General features: G+C 43.8%; 1 protein-coding gene across 4 annotated transcripts in view; it reads right to left on the reverse strand.

The window, feature by feature from the left end:
• MOV10 (Mov10 RNA helicase) overlaps nucleotides 1-13412 on the reverse strand; it is a 342254-nt gene that overhangs the window by 228904 nt on the left and 99938 nt on the right. For all 4 annotated transcript variants that reach the window (XM_068269732.1, XM_068269729.1, XM_068269730.1 and 1 more), the window contains one exon: nucleotides 4550-4643. In XM_068269732.1, coding sequence (XP_068125833.1) covers nucleotides 4550-4643 — 94 coding nt within the window. The remainder of the gene's footprint in view (nucleotides 1-4549; nucleotides 4644-13412) is intronic.

Here is a 13412-nt window from a genome sequence, read left to right on the forward strand (position 1 = left end):
ATGGAACTATTTCCAGACTTTCACAAAAATGATGAGAGAAAACTCTACATTCTAATTGGAGAAGATAAATCCACAGTGACAATCGCTGCACACTATGTCAAAGCATGCCACAGACTGATAGGAGCATAAATGGAGGGAACGAACTAGCAACAGAGGCTGGGCTCTATAGACAGACCCAGCCTCTGTACATGGATTGCGATGGAAGAACCCCGCCTCGGGTTCTCTTTAACATTGATAAACTTTGAAATTTTTTAAACAAAACCTTAACATTGCGAACTAAACATTAACTTTTTTGCTTACCTGTTTTTTTTTTTTTTAACGTACCTTCCGAGGACAAACCTCTCCTCCCCATGGGACAATGTGCGAAGCGCAAATCGCACAGAGTTGTGGCGAAGTACATTACGCATTGTGTATTATGGTCTCTCAAAACCACATGTTTGGTTTCACACTGCATATTGGCATATCCGGTGGGTCGAGCAAGCCGCACCATATCGTCCAAAACAGACCTTCAGGGAATACCACAAGAGTAGCATTCGGCCTAGTAATGAACTGCGTCGCCATAGACTAACATGACTTCCGGGCCGACCGAAATTGCCGCAGAAGCCACGCAGTAACGTAGGCATGCACTAGCGTTAAGTCAAGCACTTCTGGCGTAGGGGGGGACCGCAAAGTGTGACTTTCGCTAGGCATTTTGCCCTAATGCATCGCAGCAGTGTGAAATAGCACTGAGAGACCCTTGTGTGCCTACCGCTGTGTCTGGAGTTCCCTACTCTCTAATAGTGTACCTGCTCGTGGCACCTCTCAAAACACTCCCCTAGGCATAGGCCAGGCTGGTCAGGGCAGGCGGGACAATAAACAGTGGTGTCACGCCTTGTTCCAGCCCTGCTGCAGACACGACAGCGTTATCTTTGGGTGCGTTGACCTGGGGTACACGGAATCGGATAGGCGTAATGCTTTCCATGCCACCGGCTAGTTGCATCTTGGGGTTGGGCCCGGACACCTCCTGGATACAGGAGTTCCATAGTGATCTGTCTCTGTAATTGAAGAAACCATCCAGTTCTCCCAGCCTTACTGTAGAGAACAAAGCTGTTGTAAACTGCCAACTGAATTAGATAAAAAGACACTTTTTTTATACCAGTGTCTTGTTTTACGGGAAAGTAAATAGGGCGCTAACCTCTGGTCATTGAAGTCCACCCCTCCCATGTTAGTATTATACTCATGGACGACAAGGGCTTTTTCAATGACCTCAGTTCGCCATTGAATTTGGATTGTCGTGCCTGCGTGAATGGTGGACAGAAAGTAAACGTCCCTCTTGTCCTTCCATTTCACCGCGAGCAGGTTGTCAGCACTCAAGGCGGCCCTCTGCCCCCGCTGAAGTTTGGTGGTAATGAGCCGTTGGGGGAAGCCCCGGCGATTACGCCGCACGGTGCCACAGCATCAGATTCCTTCTAACTTTAAGTGCTGATAGAGGGCCACACTTCAGTAGTAATTGTCCACATAAAGATGGTACCCCTTCTGGAACAAGGGTGACGCCAAGTCCCACATAACCTTTCCACTGCTCCCCAGGTAGTCAGGGCATCCGACCGGCTCCAATTTGGAGTCTTTTCCCTCATAGACCCTAAAATAAGATGTATAGCATGTGGCCCTTTCACAGAGCTTATACAGTTTCACCCTATACCGGGCGCGCTTGCTTGGGATGTACTGTTTGATGGCAAGGCGCCCGGTAAAACGTATGAGGGACTCGGCTACGCAGATTTGCTGTTCAGGGGTATAAGCATCTGCAAATGTGGATGACAGGTGGTCTATGAGGGGCTGAATTTTGTGGAGCCGGTCAAAAGCAGGGTGGTCACTTTGATGACAGGTTTTGTCATCATTGAAGTGCAGAAGCGCAGGAGGTTCTCAAATCGTGTCCTGACATGGCAGCAGAGTACAGGGGAACATGACATGCTGGGTCCGTAGACCAATAAGGCCGCAACACATTCTGTTTCATTAGTCCCAGGTGTAAGAGAAGGCCCAAAAAAATTTTAATTTTGGAAACTTGGACTGGTTTCCACCGAAAAGGCTGGGCAAGGAAGACATCCGGATTGGCGGTTAGAAATTGTGTGGCTTTATGGTTGGTCTCTGCCACGACTAGGTCTAAGAGATCCTGGGTGATGAACAGATTAAAAAAAAAAAAAGTCTAGGGCTGATCCTAGATTATCTGTCTCCACTTGGACTCCAGACTGGGCGGTGAAAGGGGGCAGTGCGGCGGTATCAGGGGATTGCCAATTTGGATTTGCCAGCACCTCTGGTAAATTAGGGGTAGTATGGGCCCGTCTACTTGGTGGCTGCGACCGGGGTGTTACTGCACGTGCCACCGCACCAGTTTCAACTTCCATGCTGGTGCTCGCCACTTCACCAGGGTATAAGGAAGCACTGGTGCTAGGTCCAGGAGATGCTGTGCTGCTGGTGCCTGCCTCACCATGAAAAATCAGACCAGCACTAGCACCACTCTGCTGCCCTTAAGGCTGATCTTGCGCCACCTGCGGTCCAACGACATGGGGTGTGGTACGCCTGGCTCTAGCCGGGACCTCAACCTAGTCATCGCTATCGGTCAGTGAGCAACTGCTCAAATCAGGTTCAAACTCTGACCCAGATGATTCGTCGAATGGTTCGTCCCAATCGTCCTCATCCGACTGGGCCATGTACCTGAACACCTCATCATCGGAATACCCCTTTCTTGCCATGGTGGACTGCTAAATTTAGGGGGTATTCCTCTGAGACTACCCAGGAAAAAGAGCACCTACCTAGCGAAAGGGAGTATTTGAGAGGTAGAAAGCTGTGGTCACTGAGTTTTGATTAAAAAAAATCAACTAGGATAGTGACAGGGGGGGTGGTGGCGAGTAGGGAATCAGAGCCAATCAGAAACAATCACAGGGCAATCGCGGGACAATCACATACGATGTCAGCACAATCAAATACAATGTCAGCACAATCAAATACAATGCCAGCACAATCAAATACAATGCCAGCACAATCAAATACAATGTCAGCACAATCAAATACAATGTCAGCACAATCAAATACAATGTCAGCACAATCAAATACAATGTCAGCACAATCAAATACAATGTCAGCACAATCAAATACAATGTCAGCACAATCAAATACAATGCACTGGGAAGGTGATTGGTTGGGGGGGTGGGGGGGCTGAGGGCGATCTAAGGGTGAGGGGGGTTGATAAGGTGCCCGCACGGGGCAGACTGGGTCCTGATCTGATGGGTGGCAGACACAGGGCGTGACGATGGGAGATTAGTGAGGGATTACAGGGGAGAATAGATGTAAACAATGCACTGGGAAGGTTATCTGGAGGGGGAGTCTGAGGGCAATCTGAGGGTCTGGGTGGGTGATCAGGTGCCCCCAAGGGACAGTTTAGGGTCTGCTCTGATGGGTGGTGGTGACAAGGGGTGACAGACAGGTGATCAGTGGGTAAGGCAGATGTATACAATAGTATACAGTATACAGGGGGGTGGTCTGGGGGGGGGGGGGTAATCAGGGGACCCTAGGGGGCAATTAGGGACCTAATCTAAATAATAGCGTTGGCAGATAGTGGCAGGGGGTGATTGATGGGTTTATAGGTGGGTGCTTGGGTGTACACAGGGGTGTGCTGGGGTGGGCGATCAGGGGGTCTGTGGGTGTAAAATACAGTGTCTTTCTGATCACTTTCGGGGTTGCCTCCTCCTCTGATGGTCGCACGGACGAAGAGTGCGGAGGAGGAGGAGGCAGCCTGTATAATACACTTTGTCATGTAAACAAAGTGTATTCATTTTGATTGGCCCGATTGGCGCTTTCAAACCCCGCCGGCACTGCTAATTGGCCGGCGGGGTATCGCGCCAAGTGGGCGGGGCCTTTTGCCGGCGGCAGCACGCGTCATCAATGACGCGATCGCTGGCCAGACACGCCTTAAGGACCCGCCGCCGATGTGCGTATTGCGGTCCTTAAGGCGTCCACTTTGTCGCCGCCCATCGGCTGTGGGGGGGGGGGGGGGGGGGGGGTCGGCAAATGGTTAAAGCATCTACATAAGTAATAATTACCCGAACAGGACCAATAGAGAGGTAATACTGCGGTTGAGGGAGGGCCTCTCTGGCCCATGGGCCCAGATGTGGTCGCAACATCTGCACCCCCTATTGCTACGCCACTGATTGTCAATCTAGATCTTATCTATAGGTGAATGGCCACCTTAACACTGCTGATCTGGGAATTCCTATCACACATCTGTTAAGCCCAATCTACACGATACGATTCTTTGTACGATTCGATTACGATTCTATTTACGACTCAATTAAATCCAACATGTCCGATCCTGATTAGATTCAATTCGATTTGCCATTGCAAAACAATGGCAAATCGAATCAAATCGAACATGTCGGATTTAATCGGATCGTAAATAGAATCGTAATCGAATCGTACAAAGAATGGTATCGTGTAGATGGGGCTTAACAGCTGATCAGCAGTAAGGGACTTCAACAGATACAGATACACAGAAATCAAAACAAAAAACAGTACATACCTTGCTAAGATTAATGTTTTTACCAGATTGTACAGCTTTTCCTATGATTTTAAGACCATAGAGTGCAGAAGAAAAATTTGTTAGATCTGAATACCTATGGCAGAGGAAAAAAAAAAAAAAAAAAAAAAAAAAAAAAAGTTTTGTTAGGTCTATATAAAATTCTTCTTATGAGCACTGACCAAACATACAAGTGAATATTAGAAACATGAGGAGTGTCTGTTTTTTTTTAATTATGAATAGATTAATGCCTTGTTGTAATTGTCAAATGTCCAGATAATATAGGAGGGTGGTAGTTGTTCACAAAGTTCTGTCTCTTAATGTCAACCAATGTCACACTACCACCACCACATTTTCCAGCAACAAAATGTTATAACAGCCCATTTGACCCCAAAAAATAAAAAAAATAAAAAAAAAAAAAAAAACTTTCTGACTTTCAGTTGCTTCACACACCCCAGAACTTTTCTCCTTATAACTGACCCTTCTCTCAGGCTGCCTAAATGCATTGCATTAACATGTTGCACTGACCAGTATAAGGGCATGGCAAATGCAATCCAACAATTGCGACAATACACATTTACAGTTGCACCTTTTACGTACTGGGTTTTTCACATTGCAAAGCTACTTCCCCTTCTGTTGCTTGCTTCCCAGTGTAAAACTAGCTGCCCTCATCAAAACTAACTTTTCACCCTCTACCATTTCTACCTTTATTCTGCATTTGTCAACCCCCCTCCATCAGGGCCCTGCCACACTGGGGAGCGTTTTGCAGGTCGATGTAAAAAAAAATAAAAAAATAATATAAAAAAAAATAAAAAATAAAATAAAAACACACCTTCCCTGACTTACAAAATAGCCGCAATCACAACTTTAAAAAAAAAAAAAAAAAAAAAATCTCGATTGCTGCGATTTTGCCGCAATTCTAATATAAAACAATGCAGGCTTTTTAAAGAAATGAAAATGACCCGCAAAACAAGCTCCAGTGTGTCAGGGGCCTAGGACACATCTCCCAACACTTGCCATCTCTGTGTTTCTCTTCAAAACACAAACATTCGTCTTTCTATCACTCTCATCCCTTGTTAGTCTAATCTTTCTCTCACCTTACAGGGAGTGCAGAATTATAAGGCAAATGAGTATTTTGACCACATCATCCTCTTTATGCATGTTGTCTAAAGGTTCGTATACACGTCCGATAAAGATCGTTCGTTACGAACGATTCGTGACGTTTACACGATATTCAAATTAGACCGAAAAGATCGTTCGTAATGAACGATTGTGTACACACGTGAACGATAGAAGTATAAAGTACTGAACGACAAACGATTAAAAAATGCGTGCGCAAACGGAAGTGACGTTATGACAGGCAATAAGAACATGCGTTATCGGACGATCTTTGTACACACTGCAACGATTGAACGATTATCTTTCGAAAAAATCCGCCGGGTTGGATCGGTCGGATTGAACGATAATGGTAGTTATCGTCCAAAAAAACGATCGTTGGAAAATTTGGAGCGCACGATTATCGCTCCGATTGTCGTTATCGTTCGTTTTTGAACGATCGTTATCGTACGTGTGTACTCAGCTTTACTCCAAACTGTATAGGCTCGAAAGCCTACTACCAATTAAGCATATTAGGCGATGTGCATCTCTGTAATGAGAAGGTGTGGTCTAATGACATCAACACCCTATATCAGGTGTGCATAATTATTAGGCAACTTACTTTCCTTTGGCAAAATGGGTCAAAAGAAGGACTTGACAGGCTCAGAAAAGTCAAAAATAGTGAGATATCTTGCAGAGGGATGCGATGCAGCACTCTTAAAATTGCAAAGCTTCTGAAGCGTGATCATCGAACAATCAAGCGTTTCATTCAAAATAGTCAACAGGGTCGCAAGTAGCGTGTGGAAAAACCAAGGCGCAAAATAACTGCCTATGAACTGAGAAAAGTCAAGCGTGCAGCTGCCAAGATGCCACTTGCCACTAGATATTTCAGAGCTGCAACATCACTGGAGTGCCCAAAGCACAAGGTGTGCAATACTCAGAGACATGGCCAAGGTAAGAAAGGCTGAAAGATGACCACCACTGAACAAGACACACAAGCTGAAACGTCAAGACTGGGCCAAGAAATATCTCAAGACTGATTCCTCTAAGGTTTTATGGACTGATGAAATGAGAGAGAGTCTTGATGGGCCAGATGGATGGGCCCGTGGCTGGATTGGTAAAGGGCAGAGAGCTCCAGTCCGACTCAGACGCCAGCAAGGTGGAGGTGGAGTACTGGTTTGGGCTGGTATCATCAAAGGTAAGCTTGTGTGGCCTTTTCGGGTTGAGGATGGAGTCAAGCTCAACTCCCAGTCCTACTGCCAGTTTCTGGAAGACACCTTCTTCAAGCAATGGTACAGGAAGAAGTCTGCATCCTTCAAGAAAAACATGATTTTCATGCAGGACAATGCTCCATCACAATGCTCCAAGTACTCCACAGCGTGGCTGGCAAGAAAGGGTATAAAAGAAGAAAAACTAATGACATGGCCTCCTTGTTCACCAGATCTGAACCCCATTGAGACCTTTGGTCCATCATAAAATGTGAGATTTACAAGGAGGGAAAACAGTACACCTCTCTGAACAGTGTCTGGGAGGCTGTGGTTGCTGCTGCACGCAATGTTGATGGTGGTGAACAGATCAAAACACTGACAGAATCCATGGATGGCAGGCTTTTGAGTGTCCTTGCAAAGAAAGGTGGCTATATTGGTCACGGATTTGTTTTTGTTTTGTTTTTGAATGTCAGAAATGTATATCTGTGAATGTTGAGATGTTATATTGGTTTCACTGGTAAAAATAAATAATTGAAATGGGTTTATATTTGTTTTTTGTTAAGTTGCCTAATAATTATGCACAGTAATAGTCACCTGCACACACAGATATCCCCCTAAAATAGCTAAAACTAAAAAACTAAAAAGCTACTTTCAAAAATATTCAGCTTTGATATTAAATGAGTTTTTTGGGTTCATTGAGAACATGGATGTTCATTAATAAAATTATTCCTCAAAAATACAACTTGCCTAATAATTCTGCACTCCCTGTATAGGTTGTCGCTCTCAGTGTCTCTCTACCACTCACCCCCTAATTTACGTTCTCTTACCAGTCTCTTCGCTCATGTTTAGCACTTTCTCTCTCCCTCTAGCCTTAAACCTTCACTATCTGCATCCTCACACTTACAGCACATTATTTGCATATTCAAAAACCTATTAAATCTGCCTATAGCAGTGAAAATATCATGATAAATGATCCTAATGATAGTCACTGCTGGAGATCTCAGCAAGACAAACATGCTTTTCTGGCATTTTGAAACTAATAAAACATTTTGCACAACTATAAATGTAGGCCTTTGTAGTCTTTTCATTCCAAACATACCATACCATAAAGTGTGAAACAGCAACACAAGACTATGTTTAGGGCTTGTTTCCACTGTTGCGACGCGATTCGCCGGCATTCCGACGCTTGTAAAAACGCATGCGGATGCGTTTCTGCATGCGTTTTTACCCGCGATTTCGCATGGCAGGGTGCCATGCGAAATTAACCATGACACTGCCAGGGCAAAATAAAATTGAAAAAGGTGCGAAATCGCACGCGAAATCGCGGGTAAAAACGCATGTAACAAACGCATGCGTTTTTACTATTAAATACATTAGCGGCGATTCGCACGGATTCCCGACGCAGGCGAAATCGTTGCCTCTTTTGTGCGTTTTTCCTCCGCAACAAAAAACGCACAACGCCACCGCAGGAGTGGAAACAGCCCCATCCACTCACATTACATGTGCGAATCCGCATGCGTTGGACGCATGCGGATTCGCGATAGTGGGAACGAGCCCTCAGGGCCTCTCCATAACAATAACTCATTATTGCACACAGGGATTCTCGAACTGACTTTTTGCAAGATGGGAACAATCAATAAAAAAGGGAAGGCAGGTGTACACTGAGGTTTGCGGCTTGTTCTAATCGGCAAGTCATTAGACTTAACAGGCAGATGTCACCTCAGTTATTCTTGAGGAGACATCTTCAAGTCTATGTACAATTTCACTCTGTTTCCATTGCAATACCATTGCATCGGGTAACACGTGTTTTCAGTGGCAGTGAGGCATACTTTCATTGTACTGTGTGGCCCACTATATGGTCACACCGCAACAATAGCACATAAATAATAATAATAATAATAATAATAATAATGCAACTTTTTGGCTATGTTTAGCTGAAATGTGATCACAATACAACTTTCTCAGCTTGAAAGGGCCCTAAAATGTATGTACCCATGCTAGATGAAACTTGGTAGCGGAGTATCGGCTTGGCAGGGAGTTCACACTTTTTACATTTGTGTGTTTTAGCACAAAGCAGAATCCCTATAAAATGCGTCAACAGTGCAAAAAACACTGGAACCCACTACAAAACGCTATCGCTAATTGTAATCACTAGCATTTTTAATGGAGTGTTTTGTAAGTGATTTTAGGAGAATTTTCGGGCAATTTTGGTAGCAATTTCAAAAAGTGTAAACGTTTTGCCAGTGATTGTGTAGCAATTAGCTTTTTTTTTTATTCTGATTGGTCCTTTCAATCAATTTAAATTTTTTTACAGTGTGCAGTAATTTAAAAATGCTAGCAAAATCGCTCTGTGTAGGTTATTACAAGTGATTACACCAGTGTTTATTTACTTTACATTCCAGAAACACTAACAATGCTGCATGATTTTGGTAATCGCAATTACTCCATTGGAATTTGGCCCATCCATTAACATTAGCTGAGCGTTTGTGGAAATTGCTAGCGTTTTTGGGTAGTCATGTGGGTATTCATATTTATCCTAATGTCAATCATATTAATTGAAAAAAAAAAATTTAATAATGTATTGAAATCTGTTAAAACAGGCAAAAACATCACTATAATAAAGAAAGCTTACAAAAACACATGTAAAATAACTGACTATAATGTGCAGTGTCACGTAGTAAAACATGAAAAGATTAAAATGTGTGAAAATGTGATAATGTAAAATACTACACATGCATTTCCCACACTGCACAGTGTGGACAGAACCACGCTACAGAAACAATAGAATAGTGATCCAAAGTCAAGTACACACTTCATTCCTAATCATTTCAGCAGGAAATCTCAAACATGTACAGATGTCCCCCGACATTGTTGGCCTGTTCTTGCCCCAGGATCAATCACCTCACCAGATTCCTCATTTCACTTGGCTAACGCCAGTCCTGCAGCATGAAGCAGTACACACTGCTTGGCCGGGAGTTGATCAGTCTGTCCGTACTTCATGAACCCAAGAACTTCTGTAGAAAACAATCTGTACAAACTATGTCAGGCAAAGGAAATCTATAACGGAAAATTGTATACTCACCTAACGGTAATTTTCCTTTCCATGTGCCTCCATGGCAGCATACATATGGGTTAAGCCCCACCCCTACCAATTAACAGGACCTTAGCTATAAAAGAAAGTGACCCCTAGCGAGCAGCATTCTCATTGACTAGCCGAACCGGAGAACAGCAAAAAGTCAACAAAAGGAAAGGGAGGGAAATCCCTATCCTGCCATGGATGCACATGGAAAGGAAAATTACCGTTAGGTGAGTATACAATTTTCCGTTTTCCATATGCCTCCATGGCAGCATACATATGGGATCTAACTAGCAGAAAAAAAGTAAGGGTGGGACAAGACTTGCTGACCAAAAATAATTTAAATTAAGGCTTTAACAGATTCAGAAATAACTTTCTTTCTAAATTAAACTGAAGCGGAGGCTGCTGGATTGACTCTGAAATGGGCAATGAAAGTATGGACAGAGTTGGCAGCCTGGTGAATCTTTGCCCGGATAGCGAAGGTGGCACAGGGGACAGCTGAGAAGAGTGCACTGTGATGCCACCCAGAGGGACAAGGTCACAAACTGATAATAGGCTAGCCTTAATAAAAGGCTTTCTTGATTCATTTGAGCCATGAAGAGATCTTTTGAGTTTGATGTTAGCTGGCTCTTTCTCAGACCTGATGGAATTATGAAGAGCTGTTCTGATTTCCTGAAGCTCCCTTGTTACATTCACAAAGGCTCTAAGTGTTCTTGCAACATCTAGAACATGCAGATCAGAGGAATTTGTATCCATAAAAGATGGCACTGTCCGATCCTGAGTAAAGGGAAGCCCGGAAGTGAAGTGCTGTAGTGGTCTCAAAACTACTGAGTAGGATGTCAAGAATGAGCCCCTAGATCCTGGAGCTCGGAAACTCTTCTGTCCAAAGAGATAGCGAGGCATAGTTCTTAAGGTTGTTAAGTCTCATCTCCTGCAGTCTTCCACTGGGTCAAAAAGAGGTTTTGCTAGGTAACTGAGAACCTGCGCAGTTCCCACTTTGGAAAAAGGTTGCAATTAGGATGCTTGTTCTTGGTGACAGCCTTCATTAATTGAACTATTAGAGGGTGAGAGACCCAGCAGTGATCCGTCAAAGCAGAGATGGCAGAAATCTGCACTTTGAGAGTGCAAGCCAATTGTTTTTATAGGCCAATCTGGAGGAAGCTAAGAATATGTTGTGCTGGTGGACCCATTGGGTCTAAATTTTTTTTACCAGAGCAATTGAGAAAAAATATTTTCCAGTTTGTGGTAGTTTTCCCTGCTTTTAGCAGTGTGTTTATCAATGATTCTGAGTTTACCAGGTCTCTAAGCTTCCTCCCACAATCCTTAAGCCATTAAATCAAGGGCAGGAGACAGATGATAAATTGAGTCCTGGGACAGGGGGTTTGGTCTGACTGGAAGAGGAATAGGAGGTTCCAACTTCAGGCTCCAAATTAGAGGGACTCATGGCTGGCATGGCCAAAATGGACCCACCTCCAGGGGTACCACTTGTTCTAGGAGCAGTCTCAGAATTTTGAAGATAAGTGGAGTTGGAGGAAAAAAACAGAGACTATTCAGAAATTTCAGGTGTTGCCAGAGCACCCTGAGCTCTTGAATGTGGGGGCGAATCTCCTCGAGCTGGCATTTAGTTGATGTAGGTTGCCATCAGGTCCACCTACCCAATGGTCACAGATCACTCTGGATATATTTTATTGAGTGGCCACAAGCTATTGCCTCAGTCCCCTTGATTGAGAAAATCTGCCGCAGAGTTCTGAGGCCCTATGAAATAAACTGCCATGATGCTGCAGAGATTGCTCTCTGCACTGGAGATAATATTGCTGACCTCTAACATGAGGAACAGACTCCTTGTGTCCCTCTGCTACCTGATATCAAAGACTGACGTCTCATCCCAGTGATGGCTAAAGGTCTGAAGCACCATATAAGCCACCCTGTGTTTGAGTATATTTGCAGGGATCAATCAGCTTTGTTTTGACTATTTTACCTAAGCTAATACGACCTGTAAACATGTCAAACCATGCTTGCATGTTTACGAGTTATGGGTGAACGATTGGGTAATAGTTGTTGAGCTTGTGTTTAGCCACCACCGCAGACAGTCTCATCGTGGGAGTGAGAAGGATGGTCTGAGAGTAACTCTGGTGGTTTCATTGGAGAAACCCTAGTTGGAATGGGCAGATGTGCCAGTGAACCCATTTGACCATCTGGATTGTAGATGACGAAGTGCCCAGGAGGTGTATACAACACCTTGATTAATGAATATAGTATGATAATCAGCACTCGCAAACTTTTGGCAGCAATTTTCTCATCTGGTTACTGCATTGGATATAGATTGGAATCTTGCTCACGGAAAGATTAGGTCCTCAGAAGGAGTGAGGTGGCTTTCCTCCTTGTTTGTTAACCAGCCAAAGACAGACTTTGAAGAAGAATCTGTTGCTAACACAGTAGAGCCTTGGGATCTGATGCTAGCAACAAAAGATTGTCTAAAAAGTGATAAAGTCCTAACTTTGCTTTCTCAACTGAGCCACCAGACACACTAGTACCAAAAAAGGTTGTCATGGCTGTGATAATGTCGAGAAGGAGGATGGTTACTGGAGAAGAATGTTACCAACTGCATGGTGGAAAGAAGTTTGAAATAATGAATGTATCTGCCAAGTCATTTGTTGTAACTCCATCTTGAATGTTTTCAGAAAGATGAAGATTTAGGAATTTCAGATCCAGTACTGAACGCAGATCACCTGACTTCTTTACAATGAAGCGAGGAGAGTAGACTTCCTGAAAGCGTTCCTCTTCTGGAACCAACATAACAGCCGTTTTCTGCAATGAGTCATGAATGTAAAAGAGCAGGTCTCTGTAAAGACAAAGTGACTAAGTGGTGGAGTGAACTTGCACATCCAAGAAAAAACCAAACCACTCTGTATCTGTGGCCCACTCGTCCTTTATTGTTTTTTTGTCCAAATATGGAACTGCTGAAGCTACTATCTGGACTTCATAATTGTCAATAGGACTCTGCGCTGACTGCTTTGTGAGCTTATGGAGATTAGCATGTGAAGTTTGCCAATTCCTATGGTCTGGTCTTTCCTTCCTCAGTGTCTTCTCTCCTTTGGTATAATACCAGCCTTGGTGTCTGTTGGTTGCCAGATCCAACTTGTTACTTAAAAGATTTCTTCCATCAAACAGAGTTTTAAACACATTTTGTTGGAAGCTGGGATCAGCAGACTTTTTTTTTTTTTTTTTTTTAACAGACCAATTCACTGTCATGGCAAAAAGCCTGGCATATTAAGTGGACTGGACAAAATCTATAGCCGCTTCCCTAATAAACTTAGAGAAAGTATGAACGTTCTCTAAGCTGCCAGGATATAATCAGAATCCTTGTCCACTTCCGTGGCAACTGAAGATAGAGCCAGGGCTGGTTTACATGCCCCTCCAGTCGTCGTATACACCATCGTTAAATCTATATCACGTTTATGGTCTAGGACATATTAAAAAGTAATCA

The sequence above is a fragment of the Hyperolius riggenbachi genome, chromosome 2 (genome assembly GCF_040937935.1).
Source record: "Hyperolius riggenbachi isolate aHypRig1 chromosome 2, aHypRig1.pri, whole genome shotgun sequence".
Classification (NCBI taxonomy): Eukaryota; Metazoa; Chordata; class Amphibia; order Anura; family Hyperoliidae; genus Hyperolius; species Hyperolius riggenbachi.